Genomic DNA, 24,277 nt, shown 5'->3' with positions numbered 1-24,277 from the left:
GTAGGTCAGCTGGTAACCACAAGGGAGGGTGGAAAGTGAGATGGGGGAAACACGGGTAGGCATCTGGGGCAGCCCTGGGTGGTGGGGAGCTCCCAGCAGAATGAATAGCTCCTCTGAGTCCTGAAGGAAAGGTTAATTAGGAAAAAGGGGGGTGGGATAATGGTGCATTGTGTCCCATATTTTTTCTCAGTGATTTGGATGACTATTAGTAACCATCTCATGTGCATGTGAGGTGCCATCCTATTACTCCAGAACAGCTGGAGGAATACCCCTCTGCTACATGGCTGGATGGGATCCAAAATGCACTGGCAGGCAAGAGGAACCCAAAGCAAAATTAAATGAGACTCCAGAGCAGAGGAAGGCAGTTAAGAAGTGAGCAGTGCCGCACTTAGTGTTCTGCCAGAGGCTATGCATATGTTCTCATTTAATCCTACATCAACATTTGACAGTTGAAGACAATTAGGCTTATAATATTGAGGTGGCTGCCCTGAGTTGGGACCGCCAAGAGTGTGAGCAGAACCCAGGTCCAAGCCTGTCTCACTCCCGGGTCCAGGTTCTTTCTATTAGTCCATGTATATCAATCTTGTACTTAGATTCAAAAAATGAACTGCCCACAGACAGGCTAGAAAGACTTGTTCAGTAGCAGTACCTGTGGGGGAAAATGTTACCAGCTGTAAGTTCGGACACTAGTCAAGGTGTGTCAGTTGGAGTTGAATGTGAGAGGCAGATGGTCTTATGGAAAGGACTCCAGATTTTGGAATCAGGAGACTTGGGCACAAAACTCAGCTTCACTGCTCATTAGCTGTGTGACTTTGGGCAAGTTACTATGCCTTCCTAAGCCAGTTTCCTTACCCATGAAATCGGGATATAATACCTACCTTGCAGGATCATTGTGAAGATTCAAGATAATGCATGGTGCAAACAAGGAGAAGATATTTATAATACATGTAACTGACAGAAGACTCATATCCAGAATATATCAAAAAGTCCTAAATAAATTTCAAAGGTAGACGACCCAATTTTTTTTTTCTGGCTGGTACAGGGATCAAACTCCAGACCTTTGTATCATCAGCACCACACTCTAATCAACTGAGCTAAATGGCCAGCTGACCATCCAATTTTATTTCATTTTATTTTTTTAAAGCATATTCAATAATGTTTATTGACTGGTATCAATAAATTCAGAAGATAATGCTCTATACATAGACGTAGTACAACCATTTATTTATTTTTTTATTAACTTAAACGTCAATTGATAAGGAACAAATTTAACAAAGATTAATGTCTTTAATGTGAAAAGAACTCTTAAAAATGAATTAGCAAAATCTAAGCAGACACTTGGTGAAGGACATGAGCAAAGAAGTTACATGCCCCATAGAAGCACTTGTGGCTAATAAGTATACTCTAAGATGTTGTTGCGGGGGGGGGGGAGAGGGAAAGGGAGGGCAGGGATAAGGCCCTCAGCTCCCCATCTCATGGACCCTGGGGGCTTTCTCAGGGACTTTTGGTTCCAACTCCATGGTAGGCCTGATTGCGTGGAAGGCAGTGGCCAGGGCCAAGGCCCACTGCTCCCATCCATTGTCTTCATGGCAACAATATCCCCCCATAACTCCAGTAACAAGAGTCACATTGTTATATCCTAAGGTATATTTAGGGGCAAATACCAATTTTAAAAGTAAGCAGAAGACTTGAAGAAAGACTTGTGAAAATTTAACAAAAAAGGATATGCAAATGGTCAATAAGCTCTATGATACTGAACCATATTTTACATGAGGGAAATGCAAATTAAAAACCACTGAGGTAATAGTGTACCCCAATAGGATGGTTAAAAGTAACATGACTGATAATGCCAAGTGTTGACAAGGATATGGAGCAACTGGAACTCTAGTAGGAGTATACACTGGTACCACCACTTTGGAAAACTGGCAGCATCTACTAAAGCCAAATCTATCTATGACCCAGCAATTTCATTTCTGAGCATACACTCAATAGAATGAGGGCCTCTATCCACCAAAAGACAAGTACATGAATGTTCAGAGCAGCTTTATTTATCATAACTCCAAAGTGTAAACAATCTGAATGTCCATCAATGGTACATGGGATAAATAAATTGGGTATGTCCCTTATCTGAAATGCTTGGAACCAGAAGTGTGTTGGTTTCAGATTTTTTTTTTGAGTTTTGGAATATTTGCATTATGCCTACCAGTTTAACATCCCTAATCTGAAAATCCTAAATCCAAAATGCTCCAGTGAGCATTTCCTTTGAGCACCATGTCAGTGTTCAGAAAGTTTTAGATTTTGGAGCATTTCAGATTTCAGATTTTCAGATTAGGGTACACAACCTGTAGTGGAATACTACACAGCAATGAAAAAAAGAATGAACTATTGTTCTCACAGACATAATGCTGAGCAAGTACTCCACTGTTCCCAGGGTGGGTGCTGGAAATTTTCTATATTCTGATCTTTGTGGTCACACAGGTGTGTACACACGTAAAAATTCATCAAACTACTTACTTAAGACTTGTGCATTTTAATATATGCAAAGTTAACCTCAATCAAAAAAAGTAAACAAAAAGTTGCTATATATGTCATGTGCTTGGCACAGAGCAGGCACCCACATAGTTGTCAAGCTTTCTAGAGAAGAGGAGGCAGCAAATCCATTGCACTGTGGGCTGCTCAGACCACTTGGGGTCCTGGATGCAGTGCTGGGAGCCACCCTTTTTAAGAGGGTCACTGCCAATCAGACCATGACACGATGGTGAGATAAGAATGGCAAGGGAATACATGGAACATGAGGAATGGTTGATGGAAGCAGAGAGGATGCTGTTGGGAACACTAAGACTCAAGAAGAAGACACAGTGCTGTCAAAATAGCGAATGGCTCTCTGTAGAGTGGGAATTGGAGTTTTTCTTTGTGGCCCTCACATAGTGATCCTCACACTGTAGCTGCATCTGAATCCCCTGGAGGGCTTGTTAAAACACAGATTACTGAGCCTCGCTCCCAGAGTCTCTGATTCAGCAGGTCTGGGGCAAGACCGAGGATGTGCTTTCCTACGAAGTTCCCAGGACGTGCTGCTGCTGGTCCAGGGACACACTGCTAGTTACCTTCCAGTGTGCAAAACCAGGATGGCAGTTTGTGTTGTTGTTAGTAATCATCATAATAATAATAGACAATTTATTGGGAACCTGTGACTAACTCCTACGTTACATACTGTCTACATTTTCTCACAGTAAGAGGTATTATTCTCCCTATTCTGTAGAGATGGAAGCTGAGGCTCAGTCTCTCCTGGGTCTCACAGCTTGGACTAGATTCCTCTGACTCCAAGCCTGGGTGTGCTCAAGCTGAGGCCGAGTGGCTCCCTGCAGGGATGCTGTAAATGGAATTCTGTTTCTGAGTGGGAGGTTGCACTAGATAATTTCAGGGAGCCCTTCCAACTCTCAAAGTTAGACTAGCTTCAGCTAGCACTTGAAGCACTAGTACATATTAAGCACTCACTAAATGCCAGATACTAGGCAAGATGTCTCCAGGGTATTTGAGGCCACTGGTCTAACTCTAACATGCTTCTAGCCATCTCACCTCCTCCTGTCCCTCCTATCCTCCCTGGTACCTGCAATGACCAGACAAGCTGAGCACTCAGGATTCAACCGGATATTTGGTAAAGGAGGCTCTTTGTAGACACACCCACTTCTGCTATGTTTGCATTCATGTGATAGGGTGGCTGGGCCATCCAGGTGCAGTCCTTGGCACCAAACTGCCTGTCACCTGCCCCATGCCAACCCCAGACAGAGTCTGCCAATCCACTCTCCACACTCTGGCTGGCAGGGCAATGATGAGGGGGCAGAGAAGACAACATCTGGAGGTGCGAAGGGGTGGCCTCATGCCCCAGAGTGGCCAGAGGAACTGCAGGATGTGCTTAATGACCTCAAACTGGAGACTTCACTCTGCTGCTCCTGCCTGACCTCCTGAGAGTCTGGGAAGCAGGGACCGGAGGGCCCTAGGGACCCAGGCAGGTCCGTGGTGACTTAGAGGGTCCTGCCAAGCATGAAATCAGGCCCAAGTCCCAGTGACTTCCCTCTGAGCTGGTGATAATCAGACCTATTCTCTTTGTACATTCTTTTTTGTACATTTTTTTTTTAAATTTAAGGTTTTGAATTCTAACAGAAACAGCAACAAAACACGCAACTTGGGTTTTTACACTAAGGAGCTTCCTCAGCTGTGATGCATGTAAAAGGTAATGGAAAGGGTTTTAGCTCTTATTTCACTCTATGATCTTGTTTACCTTCTCCTTCTGTGTATTTCCAGGATGTAGATTGCCTACAGATGGTCCAAGATGTGCAGTTGATTTATCACTTATTAACTTCCAGGTGTATGCACAGGAGTTCAGTTGTAGTGAGAGCTCCTCTCACCAAGGAGTCAGAAATCCGGCACTCAGTGATGAACAAACCCCATGATCCTTGCCTTGGAAGAGCAGCAGTAAGCAGAGAATTAACACTGGGATAGGTTGGGAGCCCCAAGGAAGGTCAGAGAAAACTTCCAGAGAAGGTGACCCTCAAGGCCATGAATAGATTTCAGTCTCCAAGAGCTCGAGAACCCTTGACCCCTACAGATCCTTTCCTCCAATCAATTGTCTTTCCATATTTGGGGGTGTCAAATCACTTTCCAGAACTTGTGAGGCATGGGGATAATACCCTTCCAATTTATAAGGAGGAAAATCCTTATAAATTGGAAATCTTTATAAATCCTTAAGGGACTATCTGAGGTTTTGTCTTTCAAATTTAAAGATGACCACGAGGAGCCCAACCAAGAATAGATATTGGAATACACAGCACAGACAGCCTCTGCCCTTGGGACCGTATTATAATTGGGAGATAAGATATATAAATGTAAAACTAAAAGTAAATGTAAACTTATTGTGCAAATAATTCAGTTCACCAGCTATTTATGCTGGACTTGCTATCTGTGAGGCATTCTGTTATGTGAGGCACATGGGTAAGGGTGGAGACAGAACATAGGTAAATACAGTGCCGGGCCTTAAGAACTCATGGTTTAACTGGCTGGATGGGAGGCAGGGTGGCAGGAAGAGGAACAGTCCGTGGAACAGCTGACACTGAGACGTGGATGTTAAAGGAGTAGATCGGGGTTTTGCTGGAATTGGGGGTTGGATGGAATTTATCTGGGAAAGCTTCCTAGAGGAGATGGACAATGTATGATGCTGGAAAACAGAAGAGACTGCAAGAGCGATGAAGAAAGAACAAACATAACCTTTCCATGTACGTCCAGACCCAGCTCAGAAGTCACCGCTTCCATGAAACCTCCTTTCCAGGCAGAATTAAGACACCTCCCTCTCCAGGCTCTCAAAGCAGCCCTATTTCAGAATGTACCTTATGGCTGGACTCGTTACCGTACCTGCTTTTCTCAGCCCAAGGGCCTTGTGCAGTAATGGTGCCCAACAGGTCTTTAATTATAAGGGGGCTGAGGATTGTATTCACGGTGTATATTTGCTTACTTTTTATTTTGATTTTTTACTATTTTATTGAAGTCTAACTCACATACAATAAAATGCACAAATCTTAAATGTACTGCCAATGTATTTTTATGTGTTTACACTTGTGTGAGCACCACCCAGATCAAGTTATGAAATGCTGTGGGCTGCCTCACGGTACCACGGTCATTGCCACTGGGGCTGAAGGAGTTGAGCCAGTAGGGTATTGTCACTGAGGAGCACCACCTCGGGAAATTATAAAAATATCAGGCATTTGGACTGGAGAAGCAAAATCACTGGGGCGAGGTCATCATGTGTGCGAAGGACTGACACGTACGAGCATTTGTCCTGTGTGGGGCTGTGGGGAGTAGGGAGCAGCATTTCAGTTTAGCATAAGACCCTTCCTACAGCTAGAGTGGACCTGCACTGGAAGCAGATAAGGAAATGATAAGATCCCCATCAGCAGAGGTGTCAGTCAAGAACAGGACTAACAAACTTTTAGCAGCAATTATGGGGAGAGGATAGGAGGAGGATGTCCTCTCAATTGGACTGAACTGGAGGTTGTTTCTTCAAACTCTGAGCTTCTCTGGTTCTGGAATTCTGTGATAGTGGCAGAGAGGATTCAATCAAAAATTTGTGGTTATAATTTGCTTTTTTCCAGAAGATAACTTTTTGCTTTATTACAAGTGCTGTGCAGGCCCACCATGATCACCATTGAATAAATGCTTGTCACCTACAGACTGACTAAGCCACAGGGACCCTGGGGCTCCCCTCTCTGGGGCTCAGAGTCTAGAGAGGGATGGAGCAGATGCAGGGGTGCCACTGTGAGCTGGACCAGCACCTTTGAGAGAGGTCGGTTGCCCCCATCTCATGCCAAGTTGTCTTTGGGGCACCCACCCATGGACCTCTTCAGTCCATTCAGCCCTGCTCCTCCTGGCAGGCAAGTGGGCTCCTGCTACTTCTAGAACACCTGGGCAGAGATAACACTGTAGGGCCTTACTGGGCTGCCTCTAGGGGCCAATGCTGGAACTGGGTCCTGGCTGCATCAGGAGCAGGACCACACAGAAGCCACCAGCTTGTGGCCACCTGGGGGAAGAGAGAACCTGGGTCAGCTGCAGGCTCCTAGAAGGACAGCCAGTCTGGAGGCCAAACAACCCCCTACCCCCAGCCCAGGCTTTTCCCACTGAAAAGGGAATTTCCCCCAGAACTCTTTTTTTTTTTTTTTTTTTTTCCTTCTTTTTTTGGCGGCTGGCCGGTATGGCTCCTAGAAGATTATTTCAGAATTCCTTATTCCTCCAGGTCACTGCCCTTCCCTTCCCGCGGTGCCCCACCCACAAGAGAGGGATGGGGTCTGGATAGCACATCCTCCTGGCTCTCCCATGTGTCCAGCACGCAGACGAGATGAGGCTGGTGAGCGCCGGCTCTCAGCCCCTTCCAGGAAGCTTGGATGGCAATTGCTAGGCTTTTCCTTCTAAAGGGCAATGCGCTTAACCTCTTGAGCTTCTAATGAAAGCCACGAGTACTCTTCCAAGAAAAAGAGGTATGTACGAGATTTTGCCTTCTATCCTGGGAGGAAGAGGGAGGCGCTGTCAGACCCCCGAAGTCCATCTAGGTTTAAGGGGTGAGGGGTCCGTGTTTCCTCCACCTCCAAAGCCCAGGTATGTGGGGAGGACTAGTAGCTCTCCCGAGCCGAGGCGAAGCGCTGCACGACTCTCTAGCCTCCCTCTGTACGCACAGGACGACTCGGGCTCTCAGTCTGCCCGGCTCCAAAATGGGCGCCCCGGCCCCTGCGTCCCTGGGGGGCGGGGGGCGGGGTGGGGGAGGGGTGGGGTGAAGCGCGGCTCCGGGCTGGTCTCCGCAGCCGGGGGAGGGCGAGCATGTGTGCTCGGGAAGGAGGGGAGGCCGGCGCCTGGCACCGCACGAGGAAGGCGCGGGGCGGCCGCGGCGCCCCCCCCCAGCCGCAGAAGCGCCCCCGCCGCTCCCCGGGCCCGAGGGCGGGGCCCCTCGCCGGGGCGGCCCCTCCCGGCCCCTCCCTCCGGGCCGGCGCGGCACTCGGGGCACCGGGCTCGCTGGGAGCCAGCAGCCGCGAGCCCGCCAGCCAGGGCCATGGGCTGCGACGGCCGCGTGTCGGGGCTGCTCCGCCGCAACCTGCAGCCCACGCTCACCTACTGGAGCGTCTTCTTCAGCTTCGGCCTGTGCATCGCCTTCCTGGGGCCCACGCTGCTGGACCTGCGCTGCCAGACGCACAGCTCGCTGCCCCAGATCTCCTGGGTCTTCTTCTCGCAGCAGCTCTGCCTCCTGCTGGGCAGCGCCCTGGGGGGCGTCTTCAAGAGGACGTGAGTGTCGCCCCCGCGCCGCGGCCCCCGGCCCCCACCCCGTCTCCGCCCCGGCTGCGCTGCGCTGCCCGTCGCCCCCGCCTCCCGGCCGGCCGCGACCACCCCTCCCGGCTCTGCCAGCCGCGCCCGCCGTAGCCGGGGGGCTGCCTCTCTCCCCCACCCCAGCTCTCCCCGGGAAACTCTCTCCAGAGACTGAAGGTGACTTCTGGATTATTTATTTGCCTTCACTCACCCCCGTGGGAAGGTAAAACCAGTTGCCACCCGCTGCCCCCACCCGCCACCCCACGGGGAGAGGAGTGATGGAGTTTGCCGAGGTGGGGAGGGTCCCCTCCGGCACAGGTCCGCCCAGGTTTGTCAGTAGCCGGGGCTGCCGGGGGCGGAATTGGAAGTGAGGGGGAAGGACAGTGGGAGGGCCAGCTCAGGGGCAGTGCTGGGTGCCAGAGCAGGCTTTGCGGCTTGATCGAGCGCCCAGGGGTGGTTCCGCATCACCTGACACAGGCTGTCCCTTTTTCCAGTGGCCCTGGGGCTAGTGGGTCCTGTGTGGTCCTGCTCCTCCAGGAGCAGGGAGTCCGTTCCTGCATTGGTCCCAGAGGCAGAGTCCTTCGGTCTCTGAGACACACAGGACCTCACTGCTAGGGCCAGGTGGGGAGGTGCAGAGCATCTCACCATAGCTTGGTAAGGTGACCACCCATCCCCGGTGCCAGGGTCCCCGTCTGCTCTCCTCCCCTCCTCCCCATGGTACTGCTCGCTGGCCTCTGCCCCAGGACAGGACTCTGGGCTCTCCCTGGCCTGGCCCCCATAGATGCCCCTTTGGATACCATTGCAGATCCTCATTCTTCCCACGCAAATTGGATAGGGCTACCTCTGTGGGGCCCTTCTGGAAAGGCAGCAGGATTCAGTCTCCCGGTGCATCTGGGAAAACAGATCCAGAGCTGGGGAGTAGATGACTTGCAAACCAGAGGCTGCTGCATGGTTTCCCTAGATCCAGATCCTGGCTGAGTGGCTTCCTGGTTGCATGAACTCAAACGAGCAGCCGGCCTGGGGACAAAACCACAATTGAGCTATCCCAGAGAAACCTCTGGAGGGCTCATTTTGGGCCAAGGCCTCTGGCCCTTTGGCTCACTCTTAGAGGTATCCACGAGGGTAGGTTTTCCCATCCACCTTACTTATGGAGCCGATGGCAGGAAGCAGTCATCAGTGCAGCTGGACCTCACTTTAAGCTACCCCGACTTAGAAAAGATTATCAGTTAGGGAATGATTATCCCCATTTCGCCAAAATTTTGTAAACCGAAGAATTCTCCTCTGAAGAAGCAAGTCTCCTTGTGTTTTTGTGGGTTTGGTACAGGAATGGATGTACAGGGGACTCAGAAAACCTTAAGAAAAAGCTCAAGATCCATTCTGCCTAGAAGTTTAATTAGAAATACAGAATATGTATTTCTAAACTTCGTAGGTTTTTTGTTTTGTTTTTTTTAAGTATTTTGACTTACAAAAGCTTCCTTACCTGGAACTTTTTAGGAACATGTGTAAAGGACAGGAAGGAGTATGAGGATAATTCTAAATGACAGGTTGGCAGGCCTGGTTTTGTAAAGCTGGCAGAGATATAACACCCAACTGGGCCATCTCTTCCTGAGGAGCTTTGTGCCTCACTCGAGGCTCCTTTCTCGACAGGGGGCTGTGAACAGGCATTGGACAGGGTCTTGCAGCAGGAAACAGGCTCGCAGAAAAGAAGAATGCTAATGGGAACAATAATTAACTTTATTGTGCACTTACTCTGTGCCAGGCAGTATTCGTAGTACATTATGTGTAGCAATCCATTTAATCTTCACAACAACCCAGCAAAGCAGTACTGTTATCTCCATTTTATACATAAGGAAGCTGAGACACAGAGAGGCTAAGAAACTTGCTCCATGTCACACAGTTATTAAGAGACTAGGAAGGATTTGAACCAGGCATTTGTCTGGAGAACCAGATACTTTGGCAATGGCTTTTGCTTTATGAGTAGTCAGTTTCCACTCTGCAGATCAGGCAGAGGCATGGGATGAGTATTCCTGAGCTCTGACAACTCCTGGGAAGGCAGTGGTAGAATGGCGGGCCTCTGGGGCTTCCTGCTGGAATCTTCTGATGGGGGGTGGGGGAGGGTCAGTGGTTCGGATTTAAATTGTGAACCTCACTCCTGTCAGCCCCAAGACAAAATATCATAAAGACCTTTTTCTTTGTTTAAAAGTAAAGCATACTTTCAGTGGAAATGGATGAATATCACAGGGGTCACCTTGAGTGTAGTCTTCCACCACTCCGCTAACTGGGCAGCTCTCATCACAGTCCCCCCCACCCAAATAAACAGAACCTCCACCAGCCCTGAAACCAACCTCTAGAGCTTGATTCCTCCTTGTCTCAGTTAAAATGCTAATACCCCTGCAAATTAAGTGCTTTTCAGCTTAAGTGATTACCAGCTAGTGCACTAGGCTGGTACTTGTGAGTAGGGGATTGATTTAACAAATCTGGGAGGGCCAGCTGTTGCGGGGGAGTCCGGGAGAGTGCTGAATGACATATGGGAGAGGAGAGGACAGTCGGGGCAGCTCTCTAGGGTTCCTGCTCAGTTCCTGCCTACTGCTTGGCCCAGACTGAGAACCCCGGGCTGAACTGGGCTTCTGGACACCTCCATAGGGACATGTGTTGGGTGGAAAGCCTTGGATGTTAGAGTGGGCACAGGGGGAGGACTCTGCTCAGGCCAACACCAGCCTCCTCTCTCTCTCTCTTTCTCTGCCTCTGAAGCTTCTAGCATAAACAGACGTCTTGAAGGAGGTCAGCATCTGCAGGCCAAGAGGGAAGAAGAGGGGCACAATTATTGCCAGAAGAATCTGGACTAGACCCTCCTTAGGAAAATCTAGCTTACCCCAAGGAGGAAATCTTTCAGAGAAGAGAAAAGCAAAATGCCACCTGGTTGGCAGGGTGTATAGGTATGTGCTTTGTCAGACAGGAAAGGAAAGAGGGTATTTAGAGAAAAGGTTAGTTTTTTTCCCTGGTTTCTTGGGGACCTGTCTAACCACCCTGGGCAGTTGGGAGCACCCTTTATCTCAGAGGCATCAGGGCCGGCCCGAGGCTCACTTGGGAGAGTGTGGTGCTGATATCTCAGAGGCATCAGGGTTGATAAATGACTGTCAGAGCTTCCCCAGCCTTCTCTCAGCCTCACCTTGGCCTTTCCCCTGCAAGCACTCCCTTAATTGAAGGCTTGTTGAGTTCTTCCTCTCTTTGCCCTATTCACTCTCTCCTTTTCTACCTTTCTTTTTTCTCAAATTCCTTCCAGTCTGCAAGACCTGCGCTGCCCAACACCCAGCTATGACTCCCTCCTGCCCAACGCATCACACCCAGTCTTCCATACCCCAGTGCCCAGGCCACTCTCAGGTCGGCTCCCATGAGCTGATGGCCCCCTCTGGTCCCTGGAACACAAAACAAGCCAATCCCACCTCTGAGCTGGCTCAGGTTGGTCTCCCCTCCAGAAGGCCTCTGCCTCCCCCTCCACCTGCTTGTCCACCTTTCAGCATGCCACAAACCTGTGTCAAAAGCCTGCGGGGAGTCCAGCACCAGACATGGTTCTGGTTTTAAAAACCCATCTCAACATGGAGTTATCATAGGACCCAGCAATTCAACTCCTAGGAGTATACCCCAAAGAACTGAAAACACATGTCCACGCAAAACCCTGTATGTAGCAGTGTTATTCAGAATAGACAAAAGTGGAAACAAACCAAATGTCCATCAACAAATGGAGGGACAAACAAAATGTGGTCTGTCCTTGCACGGGAATGGTGTTCAGCCCCAATGGAGCGCTGAGATGTGCTACAGCATGGGCGAGCCTGAAAACATCCCACTGATCGAAAGAAGCCAGTCAGGAAAGACCATAGTATCTGATTCCCTTTACGTAGGGAGATCTATAGTGACAGAAAGTAGATTAGTAGTTAACTGGGGACTGGGCGTGGCTGCCAACGGACACGGGGTTTCTTTCAGGGGTGACAGGAATGCTCTAAACTTAGATTGTGGTGATGGTTTCACAACTCTGAATATACCTAAAACCATTGAATTGTACACTGAAATAGGTGAGTTTTACAGTATGTAAATTGTATATCAATTATTTAAATAAAAAAATCTGTAAACTCATTAACCCCTAATTCACTCATGCAGCAAATATCTCTTGATCCAGACCGTGTCTTGGGGCTGAATATGACAGACAAGGTCCCTGTGCTGGTGGCACTTACATTCTGGAGGGCTGTGTTAGATAGAGAAGTGAAGGAAATAAAGCAGGTGAGGATGGAGAGTGGCAGAGTTGGGGCGACTTCAACTAGGTGCTCAGGGAGACCTCTCTGGGGAGGTGACATTAGAGCTGACACCTGAATGACAGCAGAGAGCCAGGCATGCAAAGAACTAGGGAGAGGTGCTCCAGGCAGGCAGACTGCAAGTTCAGCCACTGTCACCCCCGCATGCCCAGTGCCCCAGTGGGCCTGGTGGACATTACCATGCACAGGGTACAGCCCCAACCTCGGAGTTAAGGCTGAGATCTCCCCCAAGACAGGCTTGTCTAACCCTCCCTCTGGGTCCTCCCAGCCTTAACATGGGGCCCTGAACAGTGGGGCTATCGGTGTGGAGCCTGGGGGTGACTGAGTTAGAGGGGGGCCTCCTCTCCCCCTTGCCCCACCCTTAGGGTAGCTGCCCCCTCCCCATCAGCCTGGCTTGAGTTGGAGTCACCAGCCTGCCCCAGCTCCCAGGGGTGCCCGCTCCTGGTTTCTGTCCCAGGTGTCCACCCCATCTCACTCAGGGGCTGCCTGCCCTTTGGGGTGGGGGCTAGGGATGCCTCTATCACAGTTCTGTTCTCTGCCCCATCCCCTGGTCCTTCAAGATAGGAGATCTTGGGCCGAGCCCGTGGCGCACTCGGTAGAGTGCTGCGCTGGGAGCACGGCGACGCTCCCGCCGCGGGTTCGGATCCTATATAGGAATGACCAGTGCACTCACTGGCTGAGTGCCGGTCACGAAAAAGTGACAAAAAAAAAAATTAAAAAAAAAAATAAACAAGATAGGAGACCTTCTGGGCTGGGCAGGGGAGGGAGGGGAAGAAGATGTCCTGAGCATCTCTGAGGCAAAAATGTAAGGAGAATGTCAGAGCCTGGCCAGGGTCACTGTGGGTGGCAAGGGTCTGGGCCTCAGCAGTGTTCCTCCCACCCCAGGAGTGGAGGGCAGGCTGGCATCTGACTCCTCGGCTCTTTTCACAGAACCAGGAGGGCAAGAGCAGGTGCCCAAGGCAGGCTGGGTCAAGGTGATCACGTGTTCCCTCTGGGTAAGGCAGAGCACTGGGGCCGAGAGGGGTCAGCAGCGTGCTCAAGGTCACACAGCAAACGTGGCTGGTCAGGCAACTCCAGCAGAGTCACAGCAGGCTGGGGGAGGGAGGACCCTGGCTCCCTCCTCTCCCCTTCCCCATTTGTACCTTCTGTGTGGAGCCATTAATAAGTAACTTGGAAAGCTGGCCAGTTAGCTCAGTTGGTTAGAGCATGGTGTTGGAAACACCAAGGTCAAGGGTTCAGATCTCTGTACTGGCCAGACACCAAAAAAAAGGAAAAAAATTAACTTGGTCATCTCTCAGATTTCCTAAAGTAGGTTTCTTGGGCTCTCTAGGCTATTTCCTGGGTCTCCCCAGGCCTTGGGGGAGTGGGGCTCTTCCTCTAATTGGCCTGAATGACCTCTGAACCCAGGACCAGGAGAGGGAAGATCGGTGACACTCTGCTGGACTTGCCTGCAGTGGGAGTCAGGACCCTGGAGCCCGGCTCAGTTCTACTCTGCTCTCTTCCCCTCTCTGGGCCTCAGTTTCCTGATGTGAAAGGAGGGTTAGGACTCTTAGGTCCTTGCTGCCACTCTAACTGGGATGCTGCAGGGGGGAGGCGAGGAGAGAGCGAGGGGCAGGGGTGCCTCCCAGGGTCACCCAGAGGGTGTTGCAGCAGGAATAGAGGCAGGCCTGGGGGAAAACTCGGAGGCTGGCACTGGTCTCTGTGCTCTTTCTGCTGAGCACAGTTCTCAGGGCTCAGCGTTGCTCCCTGCAGAAGCCCAAGGCCAGCAGGGAGAGGGTGAGCACTGGGGAGGGGGCTGCAAGAGGCCAAGGGAGAATCCCAGTGAGTGAGCAAAGGAAGATCAGATGACGAATCACTCTGACCCCTCACGGCAGCCTGGAGGCAGAGCTTGCTGTTCTCATTTTATAGTGGAGGAAACTGAGGCTCAGAGAGGCTGTCAGGGGCTTATCCCAGGCCACATTGCTGGCAAGTGGCAGAGGTGGGCCTAGAACCAAGGCTTCTGGTTACAAATCCCACTACATGCTCGATGCCAAAACTCTTTAGACATTATTATTCCATAATTTTCAATTACCCACATTCCTGGAAGGGGCCATTGACCAAGCCATTTAAAACAGGCAATAAATGTACTTTAGTCTGGCTCTGGTATGTATCTGGGACTTCTTTTTTCTTGGCAACAACAAGCCATTCTAAAGAAATTTGTTCAGGCTGATTTTTGGAATGCCTAGGCATAGCCCTGCTGGAGGAATTGGAGAGACTGGGCAGCCTGGGACCCCAAAACAAGATTTCCTATGGTGCAGCTGGGAACATGTCTCCATCCCCCTGACCCCTAAGAACCCCTGGCCCAATATGAGCTCAGCTCTCCCAGCTGCTTGGTGTCAAGCTCAAATCAGCATGCAAAGGTTGGCAAGAGATGCAGGGAGGGGATTTCTCAGGCTTGGTTCCCTCCAGCCTCTCTTCCACCTGCCCTGTCTTTTTGTCCCTCCCTCCTGCCTGTCACTGGGTCTGGGACAAAAAAAAAGAAAGCCCCCCCATTGGCATCTAGTGTCCTTCTCAAGAACGACAAGGTGAGAGGGTACAAATGGGATAGAAGAGAGGCCTGGACAGGGCAGCCCACTGTGGCCACGAGCCCTGCCCGAGCCCCTTCCCTCACCCCAAGTCTCCTGCTGTTCCACCGGGCAACCTGTGCCTGTGTTATTCTTTATCTCTCTGTCTCTGTCACCCCCATCAGATGATCTAGTAAAACTCCCACTCAGCCTCCTCACGGACTCCAGTCCCTTTCTCAGGCCATCCTGTGCCAGGTGGTGAGACAAGCCTTCCTCAAGCACTATTCACATCTCACTAGCAACGGCCAATAACCTGGATCGAGCCAAGCATGGTGCCAGGCGTGGGCTCCACAAGGAACAGGCAGCAGCAAGTGCCTTGGGAAGCTCGCGGCAGAGCCAGGAGTTTTAATATCAAGCGCTTGGATCTCTGGCAGCACAGCAGAGGGGCTGTTGGAGGCACGTGTTCTAGAGACTCCAGCCACCCCCCATCGCTTCCTGACCCTGCCATTCAGGGCTCTGCAGAGCTTGGCCTCATGCTCTCTGCTGCAGCCTCGCCCTTTACACACCCCGCTCCTCCATGGAAAAGCACAGGGAACACAGAGGCAGCAGACCTGGGTTGGAATCCAGGTTCTGTCACTATGGGTCGCATGGGCACAGTTACAAAGTCCACCTCACAGCATTGCCAGTGCACCAGGTGTCCGGGACACCGTAAACAAACATTAGTGGTTATCCTGTAGACTGCAACACTCTCTCATTGTCATTGTTTCCTTCCCCACACCTCCCCCCCGCACCCTCCCAGCTCAGTTTACTCATCCCAGGTCCCGCTCCCTCAGGACTTTGCTACGGACTGATGACTTCACCACTTTCATCCAGGTTTTGTAAGGCAATAATGATAATGGGTTAGTTCAAGAGAGGGGCATCCCTGCCTTACTGTGAAGTGGTGAGTGAGGTGTCATGTCCTGTGTGCCCGGGTTGGTGGGGAATATTTGAGGGTGCAGATACAGGACCCTCTTGCCTTACCTGAAGTCAGGCCACCCCGAGCTGCCTAGTCTGTCTTGTCGAGGGAGAAAGGAAGAGGGTGAAGGGGAGGTGAGAGAGAGAGAGAGAACTGTCATGAGAGCTCTGCCGTTTTTTATCAACCCTTGGTGCTGGCATCACCTCCATAACTGTACAGAGCACAGGAGGGGGCAAGTGAGCCGCCCTGCGGGAATCAGAAGCTCCTGGAAGCACAGTGAGCAGCTCAGGGCTGGGGACCATCAGGACAGGGACTCCAGGGACAGCGGGGGTAGTCAGAAGGGACCTGAACAGGCCTTCCCACAACACGACCCTCCCTCGGTTTCCTCCTAGTGGTGTCTCACCTCCTCCCTCGCACGCCAAGTTCTGAGCTGGGAACAGGCAGGGGTCATGATCAGTAATCTCCCCAATAGATCAGCCTGGAAACAAGAAAAAATAACAAACTGATGTTATCAGCAGAGCCGTTCTGATAAAGGATTTAATCAAAGATGGGGCAAGATGAGGTGAGGGCCAAGGCAGTCAGAGGCAAGACGCTCTGGGAAAAACACAGCCTGAGGGGTCGCTGGCGCTTCCTCTTTTCTCCGGTGTGCTAGAAACTCAGAGAGGCCGTCTTGCCCCCACCTCCAATCCCTCACCTGCTACCTCTCCAGGTTCAGCAGCCAGACTGGAGGCTAAATGGGAACTCTCCAACTTTTCATAATCTGAGAAAGTTCCTGTACAACCTCCAGAACCTTCCAGAAACTTCCTGCTCCCCAGTCTCCTCTACCCCCCACTCTTGTTAGCCTTTCCGACTGGCCCCAGAAAATACAAGTCTTTAGTCCTTTCTCTGACAGTGTGTGACACTCTGGGCAGAGTGTCCCCAAAAGACCTTGATAGAGCCTTAGACACCGCATTTACTCATTCGCTCATTCATTCATTCACTCATGGGGGAATGGGCCCTCAGCCTGCCTGCCATGGGCTCTTCTGTTGTCTGGAGAAGAGGAGGATCAACACGGTCACCGCTCAGACGCCTCTCAGTGGGAACAGCCACAGGGCCTCCCCTCCTCCCTTCCGGACACTTGCCAGGCACAGAGCCTGTGACCTCTGCCTGGTAGAGGGGTCACCTCATCACCCAAACACCTGGGTCGTGGTCTTTGATTCCTGCAGCTCAGGCCGGGTGTCTGTAAAGGTGGCCGCTCTGCCATTCCTATGTGGGGAGGGGACACTGCAGCCAGCATCTGTCCCCCCGGCAGGAGGAGGGGTTTGGGTTCCATCTGGCTCCCTCATCCAGTTGCATGTGCAGTTCCCTTGAGATGCTCAAAGCAGCTTCCCTGAGAGAGACAAGAAATATTTTTACACATAATTGTTTATAGGTATACAATTTAAGGTTTCAGTAAACAACATAAAATTGTTTGTTAGTGAAATAGTATCTTGAGTTCTCACAGAAACCTGTGAGATGGCGATTGTTATCTGAGGAGACAGATGCATTCAGCAGCTTGCCTACAACCCATAGCCAGTAACTACCCGGCTTCTCCCTCAGCCCTCTTCCCTTTCCAGCAGAGGGTGGGAAGTGTCCCTGCTTCCTGAGGCCACCCGGGGAGTGGAGGACGAGTGGGGGGCTTCACTGGAAGTGCCCCAGCCCGCGCTGACTCCACCCCTCCCCCTCCAGCCTGGCCCAGTCGCTATGGGCTCTCTTCACCTCTTCTCTGGCCATCTCCCTGGTGTTTGCCGTCATCCCCCTCTGCCACGACGTGAAGGTGCTGGCCTTGGTCATGGCACTGGCGGGCCTGGCCATGGGCTGCATCGACACCGTGGCCAACATGCAGCTGGTGAGGATGTACCAGAAGGACTCGGCGGTCTTCCTCCAGGTGAGCCCAGCCAGCGGGCGTGGGGCTGGGTGCTGGGGAGCACAGGGGGAGCCAACCTCGGCCCGTGCATCCCTCCCAGCTCCCGGCCCTGGGTATTCTTCCTTGGGCCAGGGTGGTAACTGAGAAAGCACCAGAGTCTCAGCCCAGCATGACCACCTACCAGCTGGGCCACGCTGGGCAGTCACACAGCATCTCTGGACTTGGGGTTCCTCATCTGTAAAGTGGGGTGATGATTCCTGCCTGCAATGCAGGGTTGTCACGGGTACCTAATGAGAGCAAGTTCTTTGTAAACTGGGAAGGTGGCATGACAGGAGGGCTTGCTGTTTCCTTTCCTGTCTCCTTCCCTCTCTCCTTATCTTTTCTTCCTTCCTTCGCCCCCCCGTCCCCCAGGATTCCCATCCAGCCCTTCCCTTTATCGTGCCCCTTCCCTTTGGGGAGTTAGCTGGTGGATGCAAACATGGGGAGCAGCCCCAATTGGGGGTTAAGGCTGAGAAAAGAAGAGAGGGCGGGAGGGAGAGAGCTGGCCACTGTCACCCAAGTCATCCCAGGCCAGGAGGGGCTGAGAAAGGAGCTTCCCTCCTCTCCTGTCCTTCCTTTCACCCCGCTTTGCTCTCCACTGTGGGGCCAGGAAGGGGCCCCCTGGATGGGGCATGAGGTGGGGCCGGGGGAGGTGGCACGCTGCGGGCACTCTGGGGGGAAGTCCAGGCCACGCTTCCTTGGCCTAAACACTGAGCCATGCCCCCACCCTTTCCCGTTTCTCCTCCTTCCCCAGGTGCTCCATTTCTTTGTGGGCTTTGGTGCTCTGCTGAGCCCCCTTATCGCTGACCCCTTCCTGTCTGAGGCCAGCTGCTTGCCCACCAATAGCACAGCCAATGCCACTTCCAGAAGCCACCTGTTCCACGCCTCGAGGGTCGTGGGCCAGTACCACACTGAGACCCAGCTTTGGTCCAATCAGACGCTCTCTGGGCTACCCTCCAAGGATGGGACAGGAACCCGTGTGTCCTATGCCTTCTGGATCATGGCCCTCATCAATGTGAGTGTCACTGGGGCAGACTGGGTGGGGGGAGCGAGTGGATAGTCCACACATGCCAGTTTGTCAGCTCCCAGTGCAGATTCTTCGGGCTCTGAGGAACATGCTGGGCTAAGGTGTGCCATCACAGAGGCGGGAGGATGGGAGAACGGACCCTTTTGGGGTCATTTCTAAGGTCCTTCAGTTGTGACCTATTATGATTGCAATTCTCAAGGAAGGTAAAGTGGTGAGCAGGTGTAGCATAGTGAAAATCAGGGTCGACTTTCAATTTATCTGAGAATCCCTAGAAAACCTGTTCTTTTCCTCCAAAGCCAGACTCTGGAACAGACCACAGGCCCCAGAGTCTTCTCTGGGGTCTTTGGTTGCTGGTGGGATTCTCCTGTGCCCTGCTTTTAGGGGCTCCTTTGGAGGCTGGGGGATAGACAAGATGACCTCTGAGGGGCTCTGTCTGCCAAGGCAGCCTGTGGCAGGAATGGAGCAGAGAGACCACCTCACTCTGTGACTGGGTCAGATATGATGCCCCCTCTGTCTGCCCCTTCCAAGTCAGAGGGCCAGGTGGGGACACCCCTACTCCTACCCTGCCTGGCCTGGAAAGGACTGTCAGGAACACCAGAGCAGCCCTGGCCACCTGGCTTGGGCCCAGCATGGAGCTGGGGGTGTGGAGTATTCCAGGAGGCCATTGGCCTGGCTGTGGGATGGAGGCACCGCGTAGCTTGTCACCCCAGCTTGGAGCCTGTCTCACGCTGGGCAGACTTGTCAGCCTCCAGAGGCAGGCAGGCTGCCCAGCTGCTGCTGCGCCTAGAGAGATGCCATATGTGTAGCACTGAAAGCGGCTTTGAGACCACCCAGGTCCACTGGGCAGCACAGCAGGAGGCGTTGTACTATCACTGGCTCAAGGCCCTGCTAAGGGGCTAGTAAGAGGCCGAGCCAGGCTGGAAGCTCCCAGCACAGACCTGTCACCTGCTGCTGCATAGTCACTGCTCATCTTCCCTCTCTTCTCCTTCGCAACTTTCTTTTCCCTGTACCAGCACCTTCACCTGGGGGGGCGGGGGAAGTGTCTCAGAAACGCACCCCTCTCCCTATGCCCCTTCCCTTTTCTGCCCTGTGCCCATCCATTGTTTTGGAAACAATGCAGCTTTGGGCCTGAGCCTTCCAAGGGGGACTGGTGGAGGGAAGGAGCACTATCAGTACAATGTCCAGGCTGGACTCCCCACCAGGAAGCCGGAAGGGCCAGCTTAAGCCCGAGCTCTGTCCGCTCATGCCCCATGAGGTGCGGACTGGAGGCACTTTGTTTGCTGCAGGATTTCCTGGAAATAAACAGTCCCTCACAGAAGAGAATGGACACACACACACACACACACACGCACAGAGACACACACACAGAGACACACACGCACACAGACACGCACAGACACACACAGAGACACAGACACACACAGAGACACACACAGACACACACACAGAGACACACACACAGACACACACACAGACACACACAGACACACACACAGAGACACACACAGACACACAGAGACACACACACAGACACACACACAGAGACACACACAGACACACAGAGACACACACACAGACACACACACAGAGACACACACAGACACACACACAGACACACACACACAGACACACACACAGAGACACACACAGACACACACACAGAGACACACACGCACACAGACACGCACAGACACACACAGAGACACAGACACACACAGAGACACACACAGACACACACACAGAGACACACACACAGACACACACACAGACACACACAGACACACACACAGAGACACACACAGACACACAGAGACACACACACAGACACACACACAGAGACACACACAGACACACAGAGACACACACAGACACACACACAGAGACACACACAGACACACACACAGACACACACACAGACACACAGAGACACACACACAGACACACACACAGAGACACACACAGACACACAGAGACACACACACAGACACACACACAGAGACACACACAGACACACACACAGAGACACACACAGACACACAGAGACACACACACAGACACACACACAGAGACACACACAGACACACAGAGACACACACACAGACACACACACAGAGACACACACAGACACACACACAGAGACACACACAGACACACAGAGACACACACACAGACACACACACAGAGACACACACAGACACACAGAGACACACACACAGACACACACACAGAGACACACACACAGACACACACACAGACACACACACACAGACACACACAGAGACACACACAGACACACACACAGAGACACACACACAGACACACACAGACACACACACAGAGACACACACAGACACACAGAGACACACACACAGACACACACACAGAGACACACACAGACACACACACAGAGACACACACACAGACACACACACAGAGACACACACAGACACACACACAGAGACACACACAGACACACAGAGACACACACACAGACACACACACAGAGACACACACAGACACACAGAGACACACACACAGACACACACACAGAGACACACACAGACACACAGAGACACACACACAGACACACACACAGAGACACACACAGACACACACACAGAGACACACACAGACACACAGAGACACACACACAGACACACACACAGAGACACACACAGACACACAGAGACACACACACAGACACACACACAGAGACACACACACAGACACACACACAGACACACACACACAGACACACACACAGAGACACACACAGACACACACACAGAGACACACACACAGACACACACAGACACACACACAGAGACACACACAGACACACAGAGACACACACACAGACACACACACAGAGACACACACAGACACACACACAGAGACACACACACAGACACACACACAGAGACACACACAGACACACACACAGAGACACACACAGACACACACACAGAGACACACACAGACACACAGAGACACACACACAGACACACACACAGAGACACACACAGACACACAGAGACACACACACAGACACACACACAGAGACACACACACAGACACACAGACACACACACAGAGACACACACAGACACACACACAGACACACACACAGAGACACACACACAGACACACACAGACACACACACAGAGACACACACAGACACACACACACAGACACACACACAGACACACACACACAGACACACACACAGAGACACACACAGACACACACACAGAGACACACACACAGACACACACAGACACACACACAGAGACACACACAGACACACAGAGACACACACACAGACACACACACAGAGACACACACAGACACACACACAGAGACACACACACAGACACACACACAGAGACACACACAGACACACACACAGAGACACACACAGACACACAGAGACACACACACAGACACACACACAGAGACACACACAGACACACAGAGACACACACACAGACACACACACAGAGACACACACAGACACACAGAGACACACACAGACACACACACAGAGACACACACACAGACACACACACACAGACACACACACAGAGACACACACAGACACACACACAGAGACACACACACAGACACACACAGACACACACACAGAGACACACACAGACACACAGAGACACACACACAGACACACACACAGAGACACACACAGACACACACACAGAGACACACACACAGACACACACACAGACACACACACAGAGACACACACAGACACACAGAGACACACACACAGACACACACACAGAGACACACACAGACACACAGAGACACACACACAGACACACACACAGAGACACACACAGACACACACACAGACACACACACACAGACACACACACAGAGACACACACAGACACACACACAGAGACACACACACAGACACACACACAGAGACACACACAGACACACACACAGAGACACACACACAGACACACACAGACACACACACAGAGACACACACAGACACACAGAGACACACACACAGACACACACACAGAGACACACACAGACACACACACAGACACACACACACAGACACACACACAGAGACACACACAGACACAAACACAGAGACACACACAGACACACACACAGAGACACACACACAGACACACACACAGAGACACACACAGACACACACACAGAGACACACACAGACACACACACAGAGACACACACACAGACACACACACAGAGACACACACAGACACACACACAGACACACAGAGACACACACACAGACACACACAGACACACACACAGAGACACACACAGACACACAGAGACACACACACAGACACACACACAGAGACACACACAGACACACACACAGACACACACACACAGACACACACACAGAGACACACACAGACACACACACAGACACACACACACAGACACACACACAGAGACACACACAGACACACACACAGAGACACACACACAGACACACACAGACACACACAGAGACACACACAGACACACAGAGACACACACACAGACACACACACAGAGACACACACAGACACACACACAGAGACACACACACAGACACACACACAGAGACACACACAGACACACACACAGAGACACACACACAGACACACACAGACACACACACAGAGACACACACAGACACACAGAGACACACACACAGACACACACACAGAGACACACACAGACACACACACAGACACACACACACAGACACACACACAGAGACACACACAGACACAAACACAGAGACACACACAGAGACACACACACAGACACACACACAGAGACACACACAGACACACACACAGAGACACACACAGACACACACAGAGACACACACAGACACACACACAGAGACACACACACAGACACACACACAGAGACACACACAGACACACACACAGAGACACAGAGACACACACACAGACACACACACAGAGACACACACAGACACACACACAGACACACACACAGAGACACACACAGACACACACACAGAGACACACACAGACACACACACAGAGACACACACACAGACACACACACACACAGACACACACAGACACACACACACACAGACACACACAGACACACACACACAGACACACACACACACACACACACACACACACACACACACACACACACACACACACCCTGCCTGCCATTCCCTGACTTTTAAGGTGGAGCTGCCTCCCCTGAATGGAATTCTTGTAAAAATCGAGTGTGTTCCCCGTAGTGCCAGCCAGTCCTCTGTGAAGTCCTTCCCACCACCCCCTCTGGAAAGCCCCACCTGAGTGATCACGCCTCTTTTACAGCTGTTTTCCCTTGGCCTTCGCCCAGCCCCAGCCGTTCTGCCACTGCAGGCCTCTGTGTGTGGGTTTCCTGTTTCCCCCATCAGATGGGAGGGTGTGTCCCCATCAGGCCCAGGACTGCCTGCGGGCAGGGGCTGTTTCTCTTCCCTGGCTTTACCGCTGCCATGGGCCGTGTCTGACCTTGGCCTGTTTTTGAGTGTGCAGAAAGGCTCCCATGGTCACCACAGAGAGGTGTCAGCACAAGGGGTGGTTTTGTCTTACACCCCTGTAGGGTGACGGGAGAATGCTGGTGTGAGCCACCAGCCTCCAGGGGAG

General features: G+C 51.9%; 1 protein-coding gene and 1 non-coding gene across 2 annotated transcripts in view; both read left to right on the top strand.

The window, feature by feature from the left end:
* Nucleotides 1–7,588: 7,588 nt before the first annotated feature.
* Nucleotides 7,589–24,277, top strand: part of MFSD4A (major facilitator superfamily domain containing 4A) — a 31,723-nt gene continuing 15,034 nt past the window's right edge. The window contains exons 1-3 of the mRNA XM_063114148.1: nucleotides 7,589–7,818; nucleotides 17,352–17,550; nucleotides 18,323–18,583. Of these exons, the coding sequence (XP_062970218.1) occupies nucleotides 7,589–7,818; nucleotides 17,352–17,550; nucleotides 18,323–18,583 (690 nt within the window). The remainder of the gene's footprint in view (nucleotides 7,819–17,351; nucleotides 17,551–18,322; nucleotides 18,584–24,277) is intronic.
* On the top strand, nucleotides 13,327–13,401 carry TRNAS-GGA (transfer RNA serine (anticodon GGA)). The gene has a single exon. It is a non-coding gene; the product is annotated as a tRNA-Ser (tRNA).

This window comes from Cynocephalus volans, chromosome 11 (genome assembly GCF_027409185.1).
Source record: "Cynocephalus volans isolate mCynVol1 chromosome 11, mCynVol1.pri, whole genome shotgun sequence".
Lineage (NCBI taxonomy): Eukaryota > Metazoa > Chordata > Mammalia > Dermoptera > Cynocephalidae > Cynocephalus > Cynocephalus volans.
This window is presented reverse-complemented; position numbering and strand designations above follow the sequence as displayed.